Here is a 24,119-nt window from a genome sequence, read left to right on the forward strand (position 1 = left end):
TATATGTATTATTAATTGCCGTGTGGTTAACGGCACTTTAGATAACGACCACTATATATTTCCAATGGATGTCGTAAAAAGGGACTAAGAAAAGACCCATTAGCTTGGGATTCATCTTGTAGGCGATGGGCTAGCAACCTGTCACTATTTGAATCTCAATTCCATCAGTTAGCCATACAGCTAAACGTGGCCTTTCAGTCTTTTCAAGATTGTTGGCTCTGTCTACTCTGCATAGGGTACACACATGATTATATCTATGTATGAATCTATATATCTAGTAGGTATGCAGACGTCGCTTACGGATTGACTGATCTGATTTCACTAGAGCCTGAAAAAGAAACTGAAATTTCAGTACCTAATAATTTTTGGCATCCCGTCCAATTAAAAGGTCTACCTAGTGATGTGTCAATGTGCGAACTAGTGCGGAGTCACACTTTAATCTTTTTATCGCTTGCGTATTTCAACAGCGGACGATAAGCAAACTTTTCGTTAATCAAATCGGGATAATTATCTTCATGGTTACAGTAAAGGTTTACATACACACCTGTTCCCCACAGAGTGAGGTAGGCTATGAAGTACCACTTGCTATGATACTAAGAGATGTTTATTGTGTCCTGTTCCTAGGCAGGTACACACCGAAGAACACATATTTTTCTTTCATAGGTACATTTCAGAACAAGCTCATAGCTACAAATTATTTAAAAAAATCGCATTAAGATTGATTACCTTTTTTAAAATATCTAATCATATAGACAGACAGATCATCTGTTTATCCGTTTTCCGGAGAGTAAGAACGAGCTGGTGTCGCAACAATTAAGTTGGTAAGTTACAATACTATTCAAGTATCGCTAAGTTAGTATTTCATAAACTAACACAAGTTTATGTTACTCAATCTGTGTATTTAGTCTGGGATAAATTTATTCAACGATATTTTATTAGTTACTGTGTCGCAACTCTCAGGATACATCTATATTTAGAGGATCTGTTGAAGCAACACAGATATATCCTACGAGTTGCGACAAGGTAACTAACAAATGATACAGCATGTTAATGAGGTTTTGACGTAACAGCAGACAACAGGTCCGGGCCTCCCCACGCGCACTAACTCGCTTTCACCGCAGTCGTTCGGAACCCTCAGCGGAGCCCTACCGTTTGCTAAACCGCTCAATATGAAGAGCTTCATAATTTTGCTCGTTGCGGTAAGATTTTTTAACTAATCGTAATTCTAATGAATTAAAAATTTAGATAAAATGTTTTAGTGAACGTTATTGTAAAGCAGTGTGTGTTAGGGTCTAGTTTCTGGTTGAGTTATGAAGTGTGTTATTTGTGTTGTTTTAAAATAAGTGGATTTAAGTTTGTGGAATTAATTATGCGTCAAGATTGTTGTACTTATTTGATTTTATTATAAGTTCTCGCACAAAAGTAGAAAGATAATTTCATTACTTAATTCATGATGGAGATCACGTATAAATCTGTGACGACATCTTTAGGCCACAAGTGACAACAATGAATCATGTAATAGTATCAGTCAAAAACAGCGAATAGTCTAAATCCCGCAAGCAACGATTACTCGGATTGGAGTATACCTATACAACCTCCGACACATCATCGTCGGAGCATCCCAGGCATAACATCTAGCCTGGCGGAAGATATTCCCTTTCGAGCGGTCGAGCCCGAACTATCGCTCCTGCTACAAATCATTAATATTAGAATTGTTAGGCCACTCATCGCAAGATGGCGCTACTGATTAAAATGTCCAGTCTGTTGAACTAGAAATCCTTTATTAATCGGAGTGGAAGATTGACAAGAGTCTTAAAAATACTAGGCAAAGCTAAGTTATCAAGCTACCCGATGGTCCTTACTCGAATGTTGTTTCTTCTTTTATTTCGATTCTTTAAGATCTTGTGGAAATCTGATTGTGATCAATTTGCTTTCCGATGCATCAGAATTTTATCGATAATACTAAATATGATTTTGTACTGTCAAAGTTAACTGTTGAAGGCATTATCTATTTATTTGGTGGTCTTTGGACCAACATTATGTCGTGAAGCAGTAAAGTTATACACCAGAGGATGAGTGACCTGAAAAAATGTTTGTGGTTCAAGGAAAATGGATGATGATGCCAATTACATTTTATCGCTATTTCATAAAGAAGATGCTGAACTAAACTTTATCTCGTTTTCAGATGCTGGTTTTCCTGGCGACTGTCGGCGTGACACAGAGCACAGTAGCCCAGCCCAGAGCACCCAACTTTCAGTATTTCGAGAGGCATGTGTACATACTTATTCCACCGCAACCTTAGAAATTGGAATAATTGGACTAAAAGTATTTCTATGATAGAAAGAAACCTATGCATATTCCCAAAAAAAAATCTTGCTCTTATCAATCTTTGCTTGTTTAACAAGTGTCAGATCACCTGATGCTGCACACGTTGGGAGCCAGATTCTTGTCTAAATCGCTTACCTGTCGTCAGACCTTCAAACTTTGATTTTTTAATGTCATAAAATACTTATCAAATACTATTTTAAAGCCTATTCACGGCTTTAGGCTATATAACATCACACTGCAACTATAAGGAGCAAAGAAATAATGGAATATGTGAAAAAACCGGGGTAAATTATTCATCCTTGAGGGATTCAATGATGCCCAAAATAACTATTCCACCCGGACGAAGTTGCGGGAAGAGCTATTTGTAATAATTTGTCTTGACTTTTACGATTTCTAACTTGAGTCATTAGGTTGAACGCATTTAAAATATATTTTGATAATGTTCTTAGCACATAGCATTTCGATGATTTTTTGGATGAATGTAGTTAATTAAAAAAACTATGTGCCGCATGGTTCCCGACCAATAGAAAAAGAAGAGGTTCATTTCATCTCTTTCCCATGGATGTCGTAAAAGGCGACTAGAAGGGATAGGCTTATAAATTTGCCAATATTCTCTTTGAAGATGGGCTAGCAACCTGTGTATATGTATGTATGTAGTTAATAATCCGAGCTCAAACATAGTTTTGTCTCTAAAAATTCCGACGGGAATTAGGAAATCTAGAATTTTAATTATTAAACGCGGGCAGAGCTGCAGTCAAATCTTGTATAAGTACAAACATTGTTGATGGTTGATGTTGCTTGTTCCACCTTCCTCGTCTTACAAACTAATAACAATTTATATTTACAGGCCAAACTACCGCTACCCGTACTACGACGAGAACGGCCGCGGGAAGCTGCTGTACGGCTACGGGGGAGCCGAGCTGTATCAATACAAGTCCTACTCGCCGCTCGAGGGCATACATTGACACGAACTCTCGACGCGAACCAATGTATAACATGGATGCTACTCGTCGCTAGAGGGCGCTACTTTAAAATTTGTTTCTACTACTCGTTGCTAGAGGTCTCTGTTTAATAGTTCTGAAAAAAATATTTTAAATACTTGGTAATTATTGATTGCAAGCAAAAATAGATATTTTTATTGTCATTAACAATGTGGAACTGTTTTCGGTACTTATTTCTTGAATAAACAGTGATGGATCTTGAAGATTTTTTATCACAGGTTTTTTAAAATAATTAGCATACTTTAGTTTTGTTGTGCAAAAAGCTAATTTGTAAGTAGGTAGTATAATTATTTGTTTCGAATTATTATGTGTTACGTTTCATTATAATTTGGCAGAGAGTGTATCTATCGTGGCATCTCTCTAGTTTGAATATTTTAGTTTGCGGCAACCAAATAGGTATTTTAGGGGAAAATTGTGGGTGTTGTGATATATAAACATAATACTAAGTTATATTTTTTTAATACATTTTATTATTTAATAATTAACACCTTTATTTTTATTTTCTAATAATCATCACACCTCCGTAACCATACCAAGCAAAGGGGTAGGCAGTTAAGTCCAGTAACTGCCTGCCTACATCTTTCCACGATCCCTGCAACGGCACCTAATCCATATTCAGCTTGTCGGTTTAGGGTACTCTTGACCTGACCAGAATATTTCTGATTTGATCCAGCAAGTTCTTGTAGGCTTTCCACTTTCAACGGTCGCATTTACAATCACTTTTGTAGAATCATATAACTTAAAAAAATATGACTGATGATAATTTATATTTATATGTGAAATAAATGACATTATCATTACAGCATACAAACGCGTCTAACATCGAGACGCGAAAACCTTGAGAGGATACGTACATTATTTGCTTGTTGTTACTTCGCCTCTTCATTATACAACATCGGCGCGCACGCCGGTTAGTTTCCCGCGGATATTAAGGATCTTAGCATCATTACCGATTTTGTGGCACCTTAAGTCTTATTCGCGAGTCGATTCTAATTTGATATATGAGATAAAATTTTATTAGATCCGTAGTTTAGTGAGCTACTGCTTTATCAGAGGCCACCAATAAGTGACATTTGCTGGTACTGGACACAGCGGACAGAAAAAGAGGAACTTTGTGGAGGCGACACTCAGTATAACTTCAAGATACCCCCATTTAGTCAGCCTGTAATATATCTCAAGCATGTTATTATGGAGATTGGTTTCATTGCTTGCTGCAATGATAGCTGTGGATTCATTGAGGGTGTATTCAAGTTTCTGGGCGCCCCTGTTTGACCCGCGAATACTGAACTACAGAGTGGACGCCCCGTTTTCGCCAGACGCGGGGAAAAATGCAAGAATGGCTTATGAACAAAAATATGGTGCTAGAGGAGTGAATTTGATTGCTGATTTAGGGAATGGAAAAGGCCCTGGTGGATATAAAGAGAACAAGGTAAAGTATTTTGTAGTAGTTTGTGTATGTGTGATAATGTGTGGTACCGACAAGATATGAAAAAAAACAAATAAGTAATATTTTAAATTGTAGTTGGTATGTAGTTATTTGAGCTGAATAGCCATTAAATTGGATTAAGCGGTAGTAAATACATTTGTTTATAGTAAAGCTTAAATTCCATCATAACATCCCTATTATGCCAGTGCAACAGAAGTCGTACAGATAGTTTTGACTGTAACATAAAATAGTTTATACATAATTGCTCAGAGAAAATGCCAAAGGTCTATTCTTTTGGTAAACATGTTGAAGTTACTAGAAGTGTGTGTATGAGCACAACAACTATCCTATATTAGCAGGGCCCTAGCTTAGGTAGTAGTTAGTTAGGGATGTATTCCCACAGAACAAAAATATGCAGAGATTAAATGTAATATTTAGACTTTGGAATGACAAGTACAAGTCAATGATACTTTTGCAATAAACAGAGAATTAAATATGAAATTGATTTATCTTTTTATTACAGAATCATGAAGCAGTCCATTTTTATTACACATACCCTGGAGCAAGGGAAGAGTAATGTTCTATCAATGATTTAACAATATGAATAAAAAACTTATGTAAGAAATTAAATTTTATTTTCCCTTACCACCTAAGCTTAACAAATTATCCCGCCTATCATATCCTGCGTTTCTGTGTGCTGATGTAAAGCACATTGTTTCCTCGGATGAATGCATCTCCGTACTTGTTCTTCAACTGACCGTTCACATACTCCTCCGTTTGCTCGAGGGCTATGTTCATGTAGCCATCTAAGCAGGCTAGCACACCTGGAATTTTGTACATAATTTAATTGTCAGGCAAAGTTTTCTTGGAAAACATTGCAAGTAAGCCTGCACATTCATGCCCTATCTAGAATTCTAGACTTCTGCAGTGTAGGAAACCTTTTTTAAGTACGCCATAGCAACAGCTGCCATGACTTGTTTAGTAGAGAAAATTATCAATACATATTTATTGTTAAATATTTTTATTTTATTTCCAGATATATAGTGCTTTTAATTCGATTATTTCTCTCCGCTGTTTTCCTTCTGACTTCTGTATTGTATAACTTCCTTTCCACTATACTTCCTACATATACACTATATTGCTAGTGGAAAGACGTATCTGCCTATCCCTTCGTTGAAGAGGCGTGATTATATGTATGCGTCTAGAAGTGAAGATGCAAGTTCCGAGATAATCAACAATACAATGATAAATCTTTTACTACTTGTCATAAGCAGTAAATTATTAAGGAAACAGTACACACTGTACTCACACGGTCACTTTATGACCAAAACAAATATGAACGACAATCCATTGAAAACTAGGTATTTACACTCGAGACAAGGCTAACGACTGCCTATAGATACGTTTAGCAAAGTATTTGCTCAAATTAGAGTTCAAGGTTTGAGTACATTGTATTGTAAACAAATAGTTAATTGATCACATACCTCTGTAATCGACGCCGCTGTTCAGTTTTACGACAACGGGGCGCCCGTGGATTTGCTGGATGAACGAGGATAGTGCTTCCTTGCGGCTCATAGTATATTTAATTACGAATATTAATTTCCGAAAATCTTTAAAACTGCTTCAATTGGGAATTTGTAAAGCCGCCGACAAGACAACACTCAATATTTTTAGGTTAGCGAAACTAAACGTCAAAGTCACTTCCTATAAATTATATAAAAATGAAAGCTGGGGCATGTAAACTACACACATACAGCCATAAAATATATTTTAATAAAATACATTTTTTTAAGAAAGATCAAATTATAATTTTAAGACCTGAACCAACGCTATTAGAATAAAAAGTTTTTATGGTACATAGTAAGTATATGAGGTAGCTGCTTAAATAATTTATTTATGATTTCTCAAACACCAAACTGCCAGGAATCAGGATAAGTTGCAGTAGTTCACAGCAACTGATAACATTTTCTTCTTTCTAGCTTATTTCCAGTAACATCTCTTATTCTCACTTGTGAAGAGCCCAAGGTGCACTTGAACAATGTGCTTCACTTAGTTGCATTTTAACATCTATGAGAAAGAGTGGTCCAATTCTATCAAAGTGCAAGTGACCACATAGCACAACACAACTGATAACACTATGACATCATTTATAATGACCACTCAATTGCAAATATTCCTGATCGAGCTGCTGCTGTTACTGCTTATATTAATAGACTTGCACCCAATAATTATCAAAATTAAAACAAACAGAAATACTTGAAAATTTTATTCCCCAACCACTGCTAGTCATCATAAAGAGACGTCCAGATGTACCCGCTGTAGCTGTTAACCTCGGTGTCGATGAGGGGGTACGGGCAGTTGCTGGCTTTGTAGTAGTCTGACGGCGCGTGCATCACAAACTCCATCACTTCCAGCTTGCGGGCGAGTTCTTCTTCTGGTCCTATAATTCAAGTTTATAAGTAATGAATCTTATGCAATGAGTTTTTTATCTGATAGGGGAAGACAAGCCAATAGTCTTAAAAATTATGCCATGTTTAACAAATTTAAACTTTCGTGTTGCTCATTTTATTCATATACTACTTATAGATATATATATACATAGATTGATACATGGACATTTAATACCTGTATTATTTATAAATAATGCCATGTTTATCAGAATGGCTTAGTTTTAGAATTAAGATATAGTGACAGGTTGCCGGTCTATCACCTAAAAGTATTACTAGTTTATAAATTCGTCCCTTTATTGACTTTTACAATAAAAGAGTTAACTTACCAATAATATATGTAGCAGGATCAAATCCTTTGTCAGGCGGGGGGCTGGCCTTGGTAGGGAGCAGCCATGTGACGACAGCACTCTTCTCGCAGTACTGGTCCGTCATAAAGCCACGGATCTGAGCATAGTACAGCCCGCCATCTACATCCACCATTGAAACTATGTCGCCTACTTGTAAGTAGTTGCCCTGTATGGAAAAGGGGGTTTTATTAACTTTTTGTGGTTACAATTAGTAATATTGTTTCTCTTCTAAGATATGAGTAATGCATAGATTGTCTTCTTAAATTTAAGAGCTAACTCTTGTCAGTGGAGTTAAATGGAGCTTTCTCCACTCATCTCTTCTCTCTGTTTTTTTTTTTTATTGTTGGTCTGTTAATGTTAATACAAGGGGCCAAAAAAAGTTGAAGGAGGATGCCTTTGGGCTCAACTCTTAAAACGGGCCACCGCCAGAGAGGTTGGGGAGGGGGTGGGGAGGGTGGGGGAGGGTTTGTATGACCCCCCCAAGTATTTTTTTTTGCCGGAAGCCCCCCCTTTTTTTTATACGAATTTTTGAAAATCTTAAAAATTGCACTAAACAAGGCAATATTTTCGGTTTGTCATTGTAAACTGTGTTAATTTAGTATTAAATAATTAGTTTGTCCATTAAACATGTACAACACATTAATTAATATATTTTAGCACAAAAAATATAGTCAAAAACTTTGCTTAAAAGTAAAAACAAAAAAGACACTAACTATGAACAGAACGCAATCCGCCGTTTTGGTTATGTGCTACTGTCATCTTATCTACTGACTTCGAAAGTAGCTGTCGGTAAACGGACAGCAGGGGGTGCAGGGGGGCGCAGCCCCCCCGCACGGGGGTGTCGGGGGGCGGTAGCCCCCCGCAATGAAAAGAAACAAATTAGTCACATATCAAACTCGGTTTGGTTAGGTTAGGTTAGGTTGGTGTAAACCACCAAAGCGGAGCGAGCGATGCGAGCGGAGCGTTCAAACTGAGTAAAAAAGTATAATAGACAGTACGTATAGGTTAGGTTAGGTTTAACTCACCTTCACCCCTTTCATCCCTTCTGACTTTCCCCCCCCTTGCCCATCTGGCGGTTAATGACCTTTAGCACACTTTTTATATGAAAACTTTAAAAATTCGTAAAAAAAAAACTATAGGCTTCCGGCAAGGGGGGGTCACGGGAGGGGGTGTTAACCCCTTCCCCATCCCCCTGCCCCCTCCCCACCCCTCTCCGGCGGTGGCCCGTTTCAAGAGTTTAACCGTCAGCAATAAAGGCTTTAGAAATTTGAAATGTTAATATTAGTAAAAAATAAACCTAAGTAGTTTAATAATTCATTGGAAGATATTATATTATGAGCGGTTCTTTTTTATAAAACAGAATAACTAAAACATGTCACATTATTTGTTCTCTGTAATAAAGTCTGCACAGTAATATGAGCATCTAACGAGACATACCTTATAGAACACTGAATCACTTGTAACCACTGTTGGTGTGGATATGGGCGCCTTGACAGGAGGTCTTTTGAACAGGCTGCGTCTACCTCGTCCTCGCAGCGCGGGCGGCTTGGGAGGCGCTGGGGCCGGCGTCTTCGGCTTGTACCTCGTCGAACGAGTACTTTTTCGCGTCCCCTTTCCAGTAGCTTTCGCAGGGGTAGAGTCATCTTTACCATTTTTAGAATCTGTTTCTTTTATTTCCTCGCTTTCTACTTTGATTTCTATCTCGAATCTGTTGTCTTTAGCAGCGTTGGCGAGGTGGCAGTCGTTGCAGATCTGCCCATTTTCGGCGCTCCGCCAGAGGAGAGAATCGTTGGTGCTGCATTTCACACATACAGGCTTTGGCATTTTATTTAAGTAACTTTAAACTTTTATAGTAAGATAAATATTTATTAAAAGTCATCAAGTATTCGTTTTCAAATCACAATTTATGTGTTTCATTTAAAATTTAAAAACAAATCAAACACAAACTTCACAACAAACGCAAAATTCATTTCTTTTTAAATAAATGTCATTGTCAATGTCAAATATTTTGATGGATACATTTTTTTTAAGTGTTGCCCTTTATAAAAATGATATACAGACAACGAATACATAGTTATGCTATTCGACAACAGATGGCGTTAAGAGCTTGCTGGTACCAAACTGGTATTGGTATCTAAATTCTGAGAGGGTTCCAGAGGCTCTTCAACGCCATCTATTAGATAGAGATTATGGATTTGGTAAGAACTATGAACCACACCAACTAACTCAAATTTGGGATATCTAGCTCAATCTATGTGACTTGTCTCGTATACTTAACTTACTTAGTTACTTATTGTTATCTATCTAAATGTTTAAATTTATTACTTTTTACACCTGGATCGTGAATTTGGTCATTATATAAAACGGAATAGTCGCATAACACAGATCTATCTATTTTCAAGGTTTTTGGCATTGTTGTTTTTCCCAGAATATCCTAAAGGAATAATAAAGGAAGAATAGGACCACTCCATCTCTTTCCCATGGATGTCGTAAAAGGCGACTAAGGGATAGGCTTACAAACTTGAGATTCTTTTATTAGGCGACAGGCTAGCAACCTGTCACTATTCGAATCTCAATTCTATCTTAAAGCCAAATAGCTGAACGTGGCCTATCAGTCCGCTCAGGACTGTTGGCTCTGTCTACCCCGCAAGGGATATAGACGTGATTATATGTATGTATGTATGTATGTATATCCTAAAGGGTAGGTAGAGCTAATTTCTACTCGATCAGCTGCGTGGCTTTATGATGGAATTGAGATTCAGATAGTGGCCGATTGCTAGCACATTGTCTGAAAAGAATCACAAGTTTCCTTGATTGACTTTTACAGTCGGCGAGGGAACAGAAGCAGCCGGCACACAATTCGTTTGTCGCTACCAGACCAGCACGGAGCTTAATGTAGATAATTGTGCTTATTCTCCCACACCTCTACTTTTTATGACATCCATATAAAATAGACGGAGTGGTTATAATTCTTAATGCCGGGAACCACACGGCATTTCTGCAAAATTTCAAGAAGATACGTTGAGTAATAAGTGGTAGTGTTTTTTCAAGTATTCGAATCGAAATCGAATCGCCAAGAGGTAAAATAATGATAACTCGGTTATAAAACAAATTTTATTAATACTCGCATAATACAATAAGTTAATTATATCTTACGGAATGTCATTACAAGGTACAAAACTTGATCAACACATGCTCTAGTACACTCAACCACACATTTGATAGAATTTGGCTTAATATGAAACTATAGAAGTGGTACGTACGAGGGAATGTGATGTCGCGACTCATTGTTTTCAGATACGCTACAGCTTTACAACAGTGTCACAATCTGCGTGCGGTGCATGATGACGACACATCATTTCCATAGTTTTAAGCCCAACATGGCATTTCTGCTGTCTTGAATTATTCCAATTTCTATTACACGTTTCACTAAGTTAATAGGTGGACATTTTCTTACAAACATTTTTACAATTATTTTTAAAACAGACAATAAGTACAATTATAAAATGTATAGGTAAATTAAGTATCTATTGATTTTATGTTTGTGAATAAGTATGTCGCAAAAAAGGATTAAGTATACCTAATTTGAATTTAGTAGTCACAATTTTAAACATTTTCAATCTTAGTACCTCTAAGCCTTGCGAAATAATTTAATAACCAAAATAATGTTAAGTGTCGAACAAAGTCACACCTATAGAATTAAAAAATTCATTGGAGAGGTTTTAGAAAGCTATTTTGTACCTATTTAGTAGGTATCTACCTATGTCAGATATACAAAGGATAATGCTAATTATATAATACCAAGTATATGGTACGGATATAAAATATTACAGATTAATGTTAAACAATCATAACATTTATTTACAAAGAATTAGTTAAGTGGGATCATTATGAAAAGAAAATCTAAATATGACAAGTAAGTACCATTTGAAACATATGGAAATGTTATTAATTCAGTATACATGTTGGCAAAGGATTTATTTCTGTAAAGATAGATTAGATAGATTGGCATTGCTTTTCTGAAACAAAATTATCTACCTGATTAAAACAAGAGCTAGAAATTTTATTCTTTATTACTAATCACAAAATTGTGTGGTCTTACTAGAAAGAATATAAATAATGCATTAAGTACGTTTGCGGGAATGTGAGGTTCCTACCGACCATCTCGTCTCAAGCGAACCGAATCGTGTTTCCTTACGACGAGAGAAAACTTAGGAGCTTCCATTATTGAGAGTGAGTGCGGGTGGAGACAGGACCAGGAAGCTCGTTGCGTTGGCTGCGATGGACCTGCTCCGATACCCAGTTGCTGGCTTGCTGTGAGACTGCTTGCAGAGTGAGGAGTGATACTGAGGATTGGAGTTGATGATGATGGAGAAGGTTGCTTCCAATCACGTCGGGGTATAAAGTCACATCACAACACGTTTTGCGAAAACACACAGTTCACTTGTCTAAAAAGTACGTTTCGGAGAGTCGTTCGAGGCAAGTTTAACAGACGAAACGAGCCATGTTGCGGACATCTGTTTCGTTAGGACACTGGTCGAGTCACTTGTTGCCAGGTCACTTTCAGATATCACTGTATCCTTACGAGACAAGTGTAGGCACTGACGTGGCACACATTATGTGAGGGCACTTGTTGCTAAGTCAATAGGTTGCTCACTCTGTCTCACGCTGACACGACACATGTTGACACGACACACGTTGACACGACACATGTTGACACGACACATGTTGACACGACACATGTTGACACGACAAATGTTGACACGACACATGTTGACACGACAAATGTTGACACGACACATGTTGACACGATACATGTTGACACGACACATGTCGACATGACCCACGTTAACACGACACATGTTGCGTGGTCACTTGCAGATGTGTGTGTCGGTCCGCACGAGACAGGTGTCGCAGCTGACGCGGCAGCACCAGTGGAAGCGGCAGCGGCACTGCTGCCGCGCCACCGCGCGCGCCGTGCTGTAGCCGCGCCCGCAGCACAGGCTCTCGCAGCCGTCTTCTCCTGTAACAGGATTATGTGTATGTGTGTATATAAATACACGTGACATCAGCATTATGTCAGTGTAGTCAAGGTGAATTCACAAAGGTTGCTCTTAAAGTAATATGTTATGTAAATAGTTAGTTGGCTAATTGAAGCTTTTCTATTGTATTGAGTTTAACAGTCGTAAAAATAGAATAGGTAAGTTGGATTCAATAGATAAATGCCCTGCTGCAATCTGGAAAGGAAGATCCTCTCCAGCGCCTCCGAGATAAAAGCCAAAAGGATTACGGTAAAACATGAAGTGAGATTGGATCCCCAAGGTACCTAATTATAAATCAATACGTTCTCGATGCGACATAACATCACCAAAGTATGAACACAGACACTTAACATGTGTAAGCGCCTCTAAATCTCACGCCAATTGGGCTATCGAGCTATTGGGTGAAGTAAGGTATCCGGTTACCTCTAGAGGTGCGGTTGCAGTGTCTCCCGTGGGTGCCGGGCGCGCCGCTGGCCGCGTCGGGCTCGCAGTACGACGGCGAGGGCTCCAAGTACACCAGCTCGGAGCGGCGCGGCTGGCGCTCTGACTTCTCGGGATGTCTTCTGGTGAAATATTTTATTTTAATAGGATGACCAATAGCAACTTACATATAGTACTTACATATACAGTTAACCAGCAAAAGAGCCAGTTAAATGTCTTCAGTTTCATGATCAATGTTTTCAGTTTCATGATCATATTACTAAAACTTTACAATCTCTTTCAACGCACTTCTCACCATCCTGCCCCACCCGTTATCAACACTACTTACCTTTTAATAAAGAACTGCGTCTTCCCCAACCCCAGCGCCAGCCCGTCCGTCCTGGGCACCACCAGCTTGGCTTTCCTGTACTTCTCCTTGAGGGCAGCCGCGACCGCCCTGAAGGGGGGCAGCGCGCGCCAGCACGTCTGCACGGTGCACGAACCCGACACGCCGTGGCATTTGCACTCTTGCCGGATCAGGTCTTTCACCAACTAAAGAAGAAAGAATAAAAAGGATAAAACTTAAGAAACTGTCGATTTGCTAATAAATACTTAAGAGGCAAAGGTCGGAGTAGGAAGGCGAACGTAACTTGATCAAATTAAAGACGTCCTGGCAAAGGGTCAGGTTAAGAGTACCCGAAATGAGCGAGCTTGTTTGAAGAGAGTTATGGATGTGGATGAAGCGAAAGAAGTATACAGGGATCGTGGCAAGTGGGAAGATGTAGTCCCTGTCGCCTGCGCTGAAGACGTATGTATGTATTAGACACCTAATTGGGAGATGTCGGTTAACCTTTTGAACAAGAAAATGATGGCAAAGGAACATAATAAATAGAATAAAGGATCGAAAAAAACGTCCAGAATAAGAGCTTGAAAAGTTAAAATATTTTAATCTTTACATTACACACAACATTCCAAGGTTAAAAATAAAATTAAAAATGGACTCGTTAACGCCTCCGTGCGGTCTCGACAGCATAATTAAAACAACAATCATCATAAAGCAGCCAGCACCGTTTGCGTCAGACGAGGATGTAATGACTTGGACAGCGCGCGGAGAATAAGAATAAAGGTGGTGGTGGATGGAGTATTCTACAACTAGTGAAATATTTGGTCAAATTGTAGCATTTAATTTATAAGAAACGTAGGCGCGGTTCCTTTATATCAAGCACCAATTACTCCATATATTTTCGAGGTATCTTAAATTTTTGATGTAAGAACTAAGGTGTAACATACAAGTTAGTTCGATAATGGTAACATGTAGATCCGATCCGGGACTAAACTTATAATAAAAAAGAACTAAAATACATTTGAAATAACTCAGTCAAATAATAGACCACACGATAATCATAATTTCGCGAACACACTAGTTACAGCCCCGCCCCGCCCCGGGCGGAGCCCCATCCGCGCCCGGGGCTTTCCGCACCCGGTCATTTCAACATAATTGTAGTGAAGCCCCGGTCTCTATATTGGTAGTCGTGATAAATATTAAGACGGCTTAAAAAACAATGACCACCCACCTAAAACAAAGCATGGAAGAAAATTAAGAGAATACGTCGTCCTTACACGTGTAGTAGAACAAGAGAATACAATACGCGGTTTATACATAATTTGTATTTGTATGGACTCAATTGTCTGAAATAAATGATTTTTATTTTTTTTTATTTATTATTACTTGAACCAAAATGAAGCTATAGTCGTCAGCCCTTGATTTGTGCAGGCATTCATCATTCAAGAGATTTAAACTTCGTGGCGCACTGTTTGAACATTTTTTCTGATATGGGATTGCGAGGCCTAGGTTAGGGAATAGCCTCGCAGTCGGAGGCTCGGGAATACAGCTCAGGGTTGAAAAGAAGGCGATATTTCTCAATGCAAGGAGTGCACGACGCGTTGTTATGAAACTTTGTCAAGGAGGTAAGGTTTTGTATATTAAGGATTGATATAGATAAATTCTTTATTAATACATACATATGGTCACGTCTATATCCCTTACGGGGTAGACAGAGCCAACAGTCTTGAAAAGACTGAAAGGTCACGTTCAGCTATTTGGCCTAATGATAGAATTGAGATTCAAATAGTGACAGGTTGCTAGCCTGTCGCCTAAAAAAGAATTCCAAGTTTGTAAGCCTATCCCTTAGTCGCCTTTAACGACATCCATGGGAAAGAGATGGAGTGGTCCTATTCTTTTTGTATTGGTGCCGGGAACCACACGGCACTCTTTATTAATACTATTTGTAGATTCAAAATCTTGCTAAAAAGAATCTGTAATCTAAATTAAATCGAATAATTATGATTAATTTTTGAATGTCATATATATTTGTGGAAGACGTTTAAAGTGAAGCCTTCTTTGTTTAATTTCTTTCTCACCAGTGTGTGTATGTATGTACATGTATCAAGAATATTCATTTACATATAATTCTCAATGACACAAAACCACAACCTTTACTTACCATCTGCGATTTCTAAGACTTTTGTGGTAATTTCTAGGTATCGAGGAAACAGTGGCACTTAGAAATGATCGTACCTTCATTATTGATTCTCTGATTGCAGCCCAGCGCCATGTAATGAGGTACGCTGGTCTCAAAGCCGCAGGCCAATGCGTCTGATTGCGAGAAATTACCGGGTTTTCATGCCAATTTCAGCAAAGCAATTGCAATGAAATGATATCTGCGGATAAATGGTGCTGTTTTGCGTCTGTTTCACATACTAGGCGGTTAATTTTACTGCAAACCTTGAGCACCGTCGATTGGTAGCAAGTCTGTGTGTCTTCTGCAGGCCTCACTTCGGAGAGTGTGCACTGGAATTGCATAATATAATTCCTCATGCACCATTCAAGTGTCGGACGACGCGTAGTCCTATTCTTTTTATACTGGTGCCAGGAACCGCACGGCTCATGACATTTTAAGCCGTCAAATATCCGGTATGTTTAATTCAAAAGCTTTAATGACTTACTATAATTAGTGTTCTACAATAAGTTACAGTGTAATGCTCTTGCAATTAAGGACGTCCTGGTAAAGGGTCAGGTCAAAAGTACCCGAAACCGCCGAGCTTGTATGAAGAGAGTTATGAATGTGGATGAAGCGAAGAAAGTATGCAGAGATTATGGCAAGTGGAAAGAGGTAGTCTCTGCCTACCCCTCCGGGAAAGAGGCGTGATTTTATGTATGTATGTAATGCTCATGCAGGAGAGTGCGTTAGTACCTCGCTCACCTTCCGGCCCACGCGGTTGTTGTGCAAGTTCATCAGGCTCCTGGCGTCCGCCTCCAGCTCGCGCGCGTCCAGGAACTTCCTGGCGAACCGCGCGCCGAGCGCCACCTCCCCGCAGCCGCCCCACTGGAACTGCTCGGCGCCGGGGGAGGTGGTCACGGCGGTCAGCGAGGCCGCGCCGCGACGACGACTCGGGGATAGCCTAATCAGAAAATTGACAATCAAAATTGAGGTCAGAGATAAATATATCAAATGCCGCACCCCGCATCTATTGCGGATGCAAATGGAACTCTTACAAAACTTTGATATCCTGGAAGTTGTCATGCCAAGTGCACACACACTTTTTACCTACTCCTAAATGTTTAGTCTATGTCTGTGCTAAACTTTTTCAGTCCAGTACCTAAGTTTTATAACTTGTTAGCTTAAGCTTATGAGGTAACAAGTGAAGATGGACGAATTAATTGGTGACATATAGATACTTTTGGAGGAATTGTCTTGCATTTTGCGTAAATCTCTCGCTATTATTCAAAGCCACACCGAAGGGGCGTTGCAAGCTTTTGGCTTATCAAGTCCGTAGTAATCACTGTCTCTTATAAAGCAGTACCTATTGGAAGAGCAGCCACAGCCGGGCAGGTCGCCGCGCGCGCACGCCGCGCTCAGCGCATGCGTCGCGCCCGCCGCCGTGATCGCGTATGTGAACGCCGCTTCGCGTGTCGCTGTAATACAAACCATCATACTACAGTAGAACTCCAATTATCCGAATTAATCGGATAATCAAATATTCGGATAATCGGATTTAAAAAAATTGCCATTGGAGAGAATAATTTTTTTTATTGAATTAAATGAAAGAAACATGAAATTTTCACATGTTTTAAATATAAATAAAATGTACTTATGTACAAGTTTAGAAATAAAAATCCTTGTTTTTTAAACATCTCCGTCAATGTAAGCTGTTTTGCGGTCTTCAACCGTTTTCGGATTGATTGATTTGATTCGGATAATCGGCGATGCGGATAGTCGGAGTTCGGATAATTGGAGTTTTACTGTATAATGATTACTCTACAAAATGTGTGTACTTTTATAAATTATGACGTGTTATATTGCAATACTATTGTTTTCTCCTTTAAAGTGCAGAACGGAACGCTATTCAAAATCGACGCCATCCCCACGTTAGTCTACTTAGCGAATGCATTTCCTGATGTTATCGCCAATGTATCCGGTCGTAAACTGGTAAAGACATTAGCCGGTAATGTGATGTATCGATGTATCGATACTCCAGTACTACCAATTAGCGAATCGCTGCGAGCTTCGATTCGATATCGATGCTAATTTCGATGCATCGGTAGACGACGATTACGCGAGATGATATGTTATCGATTTCGTTGTAACTCCAAGTTAGAACTTAGTTGCTGGAGGCGAAACGTGATCAAGATATGGGTTTTAATGGTCACTATTTTAAAATACTGGTTTTTATTGTGTCTGCAGTTTTATCAATAATGAGGTGTGTTTAGACGTACAGTGGAAAGCATCAAGGAATATTTATACCATACATACATATAATCACGTCTATATCACGTGTAGACAGAGCCAACAGACTTGAATAGACTGACAGGCCACGATTAGCTGTGAATTGAGATTCTAATAGTGACAGGATGATGGCCCATCGTCTAAAAGAAATTTCAAGTTTATAAGCCTATCCCTTAGTCGCCTTTTACGATATCCATGGGAAAGAAATGGAGAGGTCCTATATTTTTTTTAAGGTATCGGGAACCACACGGCATACCAAATGTTGTACCAGTGTTTATAAATTAAGTATTTAAGTATGTATATAGTCACATGAACGCTACAAAAGAAGCTGGCGCAGTGACAGGCACTTTTTACCTTTTTAAGAAACCTCTACTCGTTTTATATCATTAAATTTTATACCAGCAAATGTTTAAGATAATGTTCAGTCAACACTTACTCAATAAGGCATTGTGCAATTAAAAATAATCGTTTATCCATTCACAAACCCGTTCTTAAAGGATAAAGATATTCCGGTCTTCCTCATAAATCTGAAGAGCTATCACGATAAATATCAGAAGCGTATAAACATCAACACTAAACATAAACACAAACACATAAACTCTCACGCAGCTTTCTCGATTGATTTCTCGCTATTGATGGTTTACAGCCATCGAATTTGTTTACGATTCACGTCGTCGGTAGCGACATACAGACAAACAAACAAAATGGCTGTCACTCAATTAGCGTTGAAGAAAAAGTTAATTGTATGACACGCGGCCAAGCAGACGTGAGAGGTAAATGTGGCTTTATATGGGACGATACGACGGCGATGAAAATTGACATAAAGTTCACTTAATAACATCCCGAAATTATAAAAATGCGACATTCTATTAAAAACAGGTTTTTGGGTTTATAAATGGAAGATGATCGTAAGAGTTTTTAATTTGAACCTCCCCACAATTTGGGATGTCATTTTCATTAGATACCATCAACAGGCTAAATAAATGCGGTTAACTTTATAGTTCAAATCGATACCACACAGTATACGAGTATTATGGGTAGGTACGTTTAGTCAAAGATTGTGATAATGCTGACTAAAAATTTATTTTAATAGAGATGATCCGCGTTTCATAAAACCTTGAAAGAAAATAAGAGAACCTTTTTTACGAAAACCTTAACTATCTGAATTGTGTAAACTTATAAAATATCGCACCATAATATTTAAAACTTGAATAGTCGTGGCGTATAAACGCACCTCGCGAGTCAATTAGCCTTTGCGTATAAATCACGTTCCGTAGGCGGAGAGTGCGACCCGACATTGGTCCACTGAGGGTACAACACTGAAGGCGCCTTGTTTATTATAAAATAAATAAATAAAAATATTGCTGTTTCTATTGAAGAATAAAATTTAGAATAGTTGGGTAATCCGGACCCATCATTTCACAGAGTTATGAATCACTACAACATAACAATCACGTCTATATCACTACAACGTTAGCTTTATTTATTAGTGTCAGTGTCATAAAATTATCACGTGGTTGCGCAGTACCTACAAACTATCAGTTTTTTTTTACAAAGAATCCATGTTTTTATATTAAGGTACCTACTACATATTAATCTTTCAAGCAAGACGGGTTTCCGACTACCTAGCGTGTTGCTCTAAGCCTTTAGCTGACCTCTTTCCGGTAATGAAGTGCGTACTATAGCTATACGAAACGATATTGTAGCATTAGCAGGTCTTCCCGTGCAGATTGTAAAGGTCAATCAAGGAAAACGCTAATAAACTTGGGTTTCTTCTTTAATTCATTTTGTTAGCAACCTGTCACTATTTGAATTTCAATTGCTGAACTTGGCCTTTCAATCCCGTCGAGTCTGTTGGCTCTGTTTACCTCGTAGGGGATAAAACGTGATCGTTTATATATGACTATAATAATCCTAAGCTTGGTTCTGGTGTAGCCTTAAGGTTGTTGAGGTCAGTAAATGACAATCGGTTTTGCATCTCGCATGGAGACGAGCGGAACTTCAGTCGAACTTAGCAATAAAATGCAATGGGATCGGAGGCGACTCTCGTGTGGTCGTGGAGTCACGCGGCGCCGGCGCCGACCACGACCGCCTATTGATAACCACAGACAAATACAACCTCGCATTCGACCCGCCGCCAACTTGGAGAAAGTACCCATTAAATTATTCATATTAATTTATTTGGTAGCTAAGTAAATGCGTAATAAATATATACGGGACAAATTAACAGATTGAGTGAGTTTGAAATTTTATAATAAATACTTATGCATGTCACTATTTGAATCTCAATTCTATCAATACGCCAAATAGCTGAACGTGGCCATTCAGTCTTTTCAAGCCTGTTGGCTCTGTCTACTCCGCAAGGGATATAGACGTGACCATATGTATGTATATATGTATATACAAACATCCAAGACCCAGGCCAATTGGAGAAATTTCGTTTCTCATCATGCCCTGGCCGGAATTCGAACCCGGGACCTTCGGTGTCACGGACAAGTGCACTATCGCTGCGTCACAGATAGACAGCGTAGGTATATTGGTTTAAAAATTAGGAACAGAGCTTTTGAACTAAGCGACCTTTAAGGTATATGGTAATCATTTCGTTTTTCTACTACTGATATTATTGCTTTTGTCTGCCTGTAACAGGTATGTAGTAAATTAACAAATAAGTCTGGTCGTTCAGTTATTTCGTTTATTTTTACGACTGCCTTACAGCGTCCGTGGCCGAATTGATAAGGTGCCCGAATAAAATTCGTGGCGGGTTTGGAGGCACAGCTTGGATTCCTGACCAAAGATAATGTAATTGGGAACACGCCGAGAGCAATAAGTAGTCCAGGGCTCACCTTTGGGCATGACGTGCCCGAAGTAGTTGTGGTCCCCCACGCCCGAGCAGTTCCAGCGGCGGCCGCTCAGCTGAGACCGGCACTCGGCGTACGCCATGCTGTGAAGAGAAAATGGGTAGCTGGCATGAAAATAAATAGTAGAAAGAATAAAAATCATAGCGAAAGGGTTAACCTTAGTATATATATTTTCGAGGAAAGGTTTTAGGATTGGAATAAGAAGGCCTGTCGGTTGTAAAAATTTTTAGGTGTTTTATAATGACGAAAGTAGTATAAACGTGGTGGAAATTTGATCGAGCGTTGAGAAGTATGGTGTAAGATTGAGTGATTGATACTATGAAAGACATTACATACAATATGTATAAACACTGACTCTGGCTACCTGTGCTTAATGTGCTTGGCTTAATGACAGAACTGAGATTCAAATAGTGACAGGTTGCTAGCCCGTTGCCTAAAAGAGTAATCCAAAGTTTAAAAGCCTATCCCTTAGTCGCCTTTAACGACATCCATGAGAGAGAGAGGGTGGTCCTACTGGGCACCTACTTTTGGTGCCAAGAAACACACGGCACGTCGTAAAAAACTAGTGACAATAATAGAAAAGAGAATGCTTAGATCATGAATGAAGTGTAAATGAGAACCGTGGAGTGAAAAGGCACAGACGAACGTACCTCAATCAAACAATTATGTAGTGTCTGCTTAGCTCTTTAGGAAAGAGATGTATATCTGTGGTTACGAGGGCGACACTGAACGTTTTTAGAACTGGCCATTTGTTATTTGGGATGGCGACGCACTGTGGATGCCCTCTGCCCCAGCTAGGGGACATAGGACCTTAAGTCATTTGTTATTTACTCGTACTCGTACCTGAGTCCGATGCCGAGCTGCGCGACGTGCGCGGGCGCGGCGTGGCACAGCGCGCGCTGGCGCTCCGTGAGCCCGCGCGCGCACAGCAGCCGCGCGCCCAGCCCGCCGGCCGGCACCGCGCGGGCGGCGGCGCCGCTTCTGGAAAACGATGTGCTTTATAATAATGACCAGCGACCCGCCTCGGCTTCGCACGGGTGCAAAATTCGGAAAAATTATACATAAAAACCTTCCTCTTGAATCACTCTACCTGTTACAAAAAACCGCATCAAAATCCGTTGCGTAATTTTAAAGATTTAAGCATACAGACAAACTGACTAAAATAGCGACTTTTTTATACTATGTAGTGATGATAAGCATTTATTTCAGGCACTTATAAGCTACATTGATACAATGGCACATAGAAATATATACGTAAAAATTATATTCGTAAAAATAGGTGATGGTTATTATTAGGTACACATAAAATGTGCTCGGGCCCATGGGCACCCGGTCATTTGGGAGGCGTTCATGGGGCCGAAGCCAACATGAAGAGGCCCTTTGGTACCTTTTGTTCTAGAGTGAGATGGGCGCAGCTATGGAGATCTGTCCCTTGATGAACCATTGGGATTTACCAACGGACAGCCCTCCACAGCTGCCATATTGCCAGGGAGGGATTTACTTGGTCTGGGTCATGCGAATGGGATGCTAGTGGATTGGATTACTGGGCTATGGAGTGAGATACGGACATCTGCCTCGAAAATCTCTCACGTAATTTTGATTAGGCAGATGGTGACTCGCTGCTCATTGGCTATATAGCAGAATTTATTATTATTACTGTTGTTATTGTGCCTGGTACTGTTACCAGGCTGGTCTTAAGAAAAATAGCGCTGGTTTTCAGTCGCTCGGATCAATATCACATGATTCGAAACGTCCGAGATAAAATAAAGGTACGTTACGTGCGCGTTTAATACCTGTAGTATTTATAAAAAGTATAGGAAAGTAAAAACAGAGATTTTATCAAATTCCAGTAGGAAGCTGCGGGCTTAAACTACTAAATAATAAACACTACTGTTTGCTGTAATTCTAGCGCTACACTAAAGCGCTTTATGAATGAGTGTACTTGAACAATGCGGTTGACGGCACAGACTAGCGATAGCATCTGGTTCCGCTCGGTGAAGGCGGAACAATTGCGGCGCGGCGGTAGACCTTGACTCGTGCGAATGATGATCCCTCATTGCCATATGGCCATTGCTTTTATAGGCTTCGTATGGGCAAAAGTCTCATTTATCCTTGTTCCGTGGAAATCTCGGAAAATTCTATATAAATTAACTAATAACAACAGAATATAATAAAAAACTAGAGCTAAAGAAAATCTTGCACAAAGGCGCTACTTTTTCAAAAGAAATTTCTGGGTCCACTATAGGTAGATATTCTTAGTGGTTTTATTTTTATTTTAATGAAAATTATTAAGCGATATGATATATCCTATAATAATAAATAAAAAAAATTTAATTTGAACTTTCCAATATGGCCCACTATATTTAAAATCACTCCTATTTATCGAAGGGGTAGGAGGCTTGGTTTTTTCACCCACCATCCCTGCATACTTCTTCCTTTTCATCCACATTCTATTCATGTAAGCTTTTTGGGCTCTTTTAAAATTTCATCTCAGTTTGTTCAGATGCAGGCATCCAACCGCACCTGTCTATAAAGAGAGTGCATGTACACAAAAATGTAAAGAGAAATCTATAAATGCGAATAGAATAGAATATATTTATTTTTAAAATTGGATACAATATATCACTTATTGACGTCACATCACTTAAATCTAATTACAACTACTACCGCTTCCAAAGCGCATGTGTAGAAGAAGCGGCGGAACAAACTACACTGCAGCATTTTCATCGGACGTCAATTTACAAATATAGATCTCTTAAAACTACATCGTGGACGAATGCACATTGTCTACATTAAAAAACATGAATGAATGTAGAAAAACATGAATGAATGTAGAATGTGAATCCTCGATTGTCAATATGCCAGCCAATTAGTCCGGGAGTAAGGGCGCATCCACACGCACCGGCGGGTAGCACGCGTGGCTGGATATAAATTGCGATTGTCAATGTTTGCACTTCCGGCTATTACCTTCATTTAACAAACCGCTTTCAATTCGCATAAAGTGCATATAATTTGGCATGTTATATTTGATTTTTTCTATCTCTGAAAAAAATATGTACTTATCTAATTAAACTGATAAATAAATATGTATGGGACTGAAAACACAGATTGACTTAGCCTCGAAGTAAGTTCGAAGCTTATGTTACGAGATACTTACACTAACTACGATATTTTGTAATAAATGATCAGAGAAAGTTCATTTTTTATCATTGCAAGGAAACCTAACCCATTTGGAACATGGTGAACGCTGCCCTAGGTTAATGTGCCTATTACCTTAGTCTCCTTTTACGGCATCCATGGAAAAAAGATTGAGTGGTACTGTTCTAAAGTGCATCCCCTTATAAAAATTAAAATCTATGGACTGGACATATATGTATAACAGAGCAAAGAACACACTTTGTGACCAAGTGTTCCGTGCTCTGTGCCTCATTTGGCACCAGGTGGGCGGCCGCGAGGCGGT

The 24,119-nt window shown here is 39.1% G+C and overlaps 5 protein-coding genes across 6 annotated transcripts in view; 2 read left to right on the forward strand and 3 right to left on the reverse strand.

Annotated features, from left to right (window-relative positions):
- Positions 1-483: 483 nt before the first annotated feature.
- Positions 484-3,814, forward strand: LOC106131737 (uncharacterized). Of its 2 annotated transcripts, none has more exons than XM_060951866.1 (4): positions 484-563; positions 1,071-1,199; positions 2,186-2,268; positions 3,176-3,814. In XM_060951866.1, exons 1-4 carry the CDS (start codon positions 516-518, stop codon positions 3,291-3,293), a joined length of 378 nt encoding a protein of 125 aa, XP_060807849.1. In that variant the 5' UTR covers positions 484-515; the 3' UTR covers positions 3,294-3,814. The 2 variants fall into 2 exon arrangements, with proteins under 2 accessions (XP_060807849.1, XP_060807850.1); XM_060951867.1 differs by lacking the exon at positions 484-563 and adding an exon at positions 567-821.
- A 12-nt stretch (positions 3,815-3,826) lies between these two features.
- LOC132903457 (uncharacterized) lies at positions 3,827-5,361 on the forward strand. Its single transcript, XM_060951868.1, has 2 exons — positions 3,827-4,758; positions 5,279-5,361. Exons 1-2 carry the CDS (start codon positions 4,510-4,512, stop codon positions 5,330-5,332), a joined length of 303 nt encoding a protein of 100 aa, XP_060807851.1. The 5' UTR covers positions 3,827-4,509; the 3' UTR covers positions 5,333-5,361.
- Positions 5,362-5,368: 7 nt separating this feature from the next.
- On the reverse strand, positions 5,369-6,447 carry LOC106131725 (U6 snRNA-associated Sm-like protein LSm6). The gene is made up of 2 exons (XM_013330900.2): positions 6,240-6,447; positions 5,369-5,579 (listed from the first exon to the last, which is right to left on the reverse strand). Exons 1-2 carry the CDS (start codon positions 6,328-6,330, stop codon positions 5,431-5,433), a joined length of 240 nt encoding a protein of 79 aa, XP_013186354.1. The 5' UTR covers positions 6,331-6,447; the 3' UTR covers positions 5,369-5,430.
- A 559-nt stretch (positions 6,448-7,006) lies between these two features.
- On the reverse strand, positions 7,007-9,522 carry LOC106131726 (GATA zinc finger domain-containing protein 1). The gene is made up of 3 exons (XM_013330901.2): positions 8,990-9,522; positions 7,532-7,718; positions 7,007-7,195 (listed from the first exon to the last, which is right to left on the reverse strand). Exons 1-3 carry the CDS (start codon positions 9,374-9,376, stop codon positions 7,038-7,040), a joined length of 732 nt encoding a protein of 243 aa, XP_013186355.1. The 5' UTR covers positions 9,377-9,522; the 3' UTR covers positions 7,007-7,037.
- A 2,901-nt stretch (positions 9,523-12,423) lies between these two features.
- LOC106131715 (protein Wnt-7b) overlaps positions 12,424-24,119 on the reverse strand; it is a 35,344-nt gene continuing 23,648 nt past the window's right edge. Inside the window, exons 2-8 of the mRNA XM_060951763.1 lie at positions 21,503-21,640; positions 20,645-20,742; positions 16,879-16,990; positions 16,278-16,476; positions 13,364-13,566; positions 13,018-13,157; positions 12,424-12,575 (exon numbers count right to left, since the gene is read on the reverse strand). Of these exons, the coding sequence (XP_060807746.1) occupies positions 12,424-12,575; positions 13,018-13,157; positions 13,364-13,566; positions 16,278-16,476; positions 16,879-16,990; positions 20,645-20,742; positions 21,503-21,640 (1,042 nt within the window). The remainder of the gene's footprint in view (positions 12,576-13,017; positions 13,158-13,363; positions 13,567-16,277; positions 16,477-16,878; positions 16,991-20,644; positions 20,743-21,502; positions 21,641-24,119) is intronic.

Source organism: Amyelois transitella, chromosome 26 (genome assembly GCF_032362555.1).
Source record: "Amyelois transitella isolate CPQ chromosome 26, ilAmyTran1.1, whole genome shotgun sequence".
Taxonomy (NCBI): domain Eukaryota; kingdom Metazoa; phylum Arthropoda; class Insecta; order Lepidoptera; family Pyralidae; genus Amyelois; species Amyelois transitella.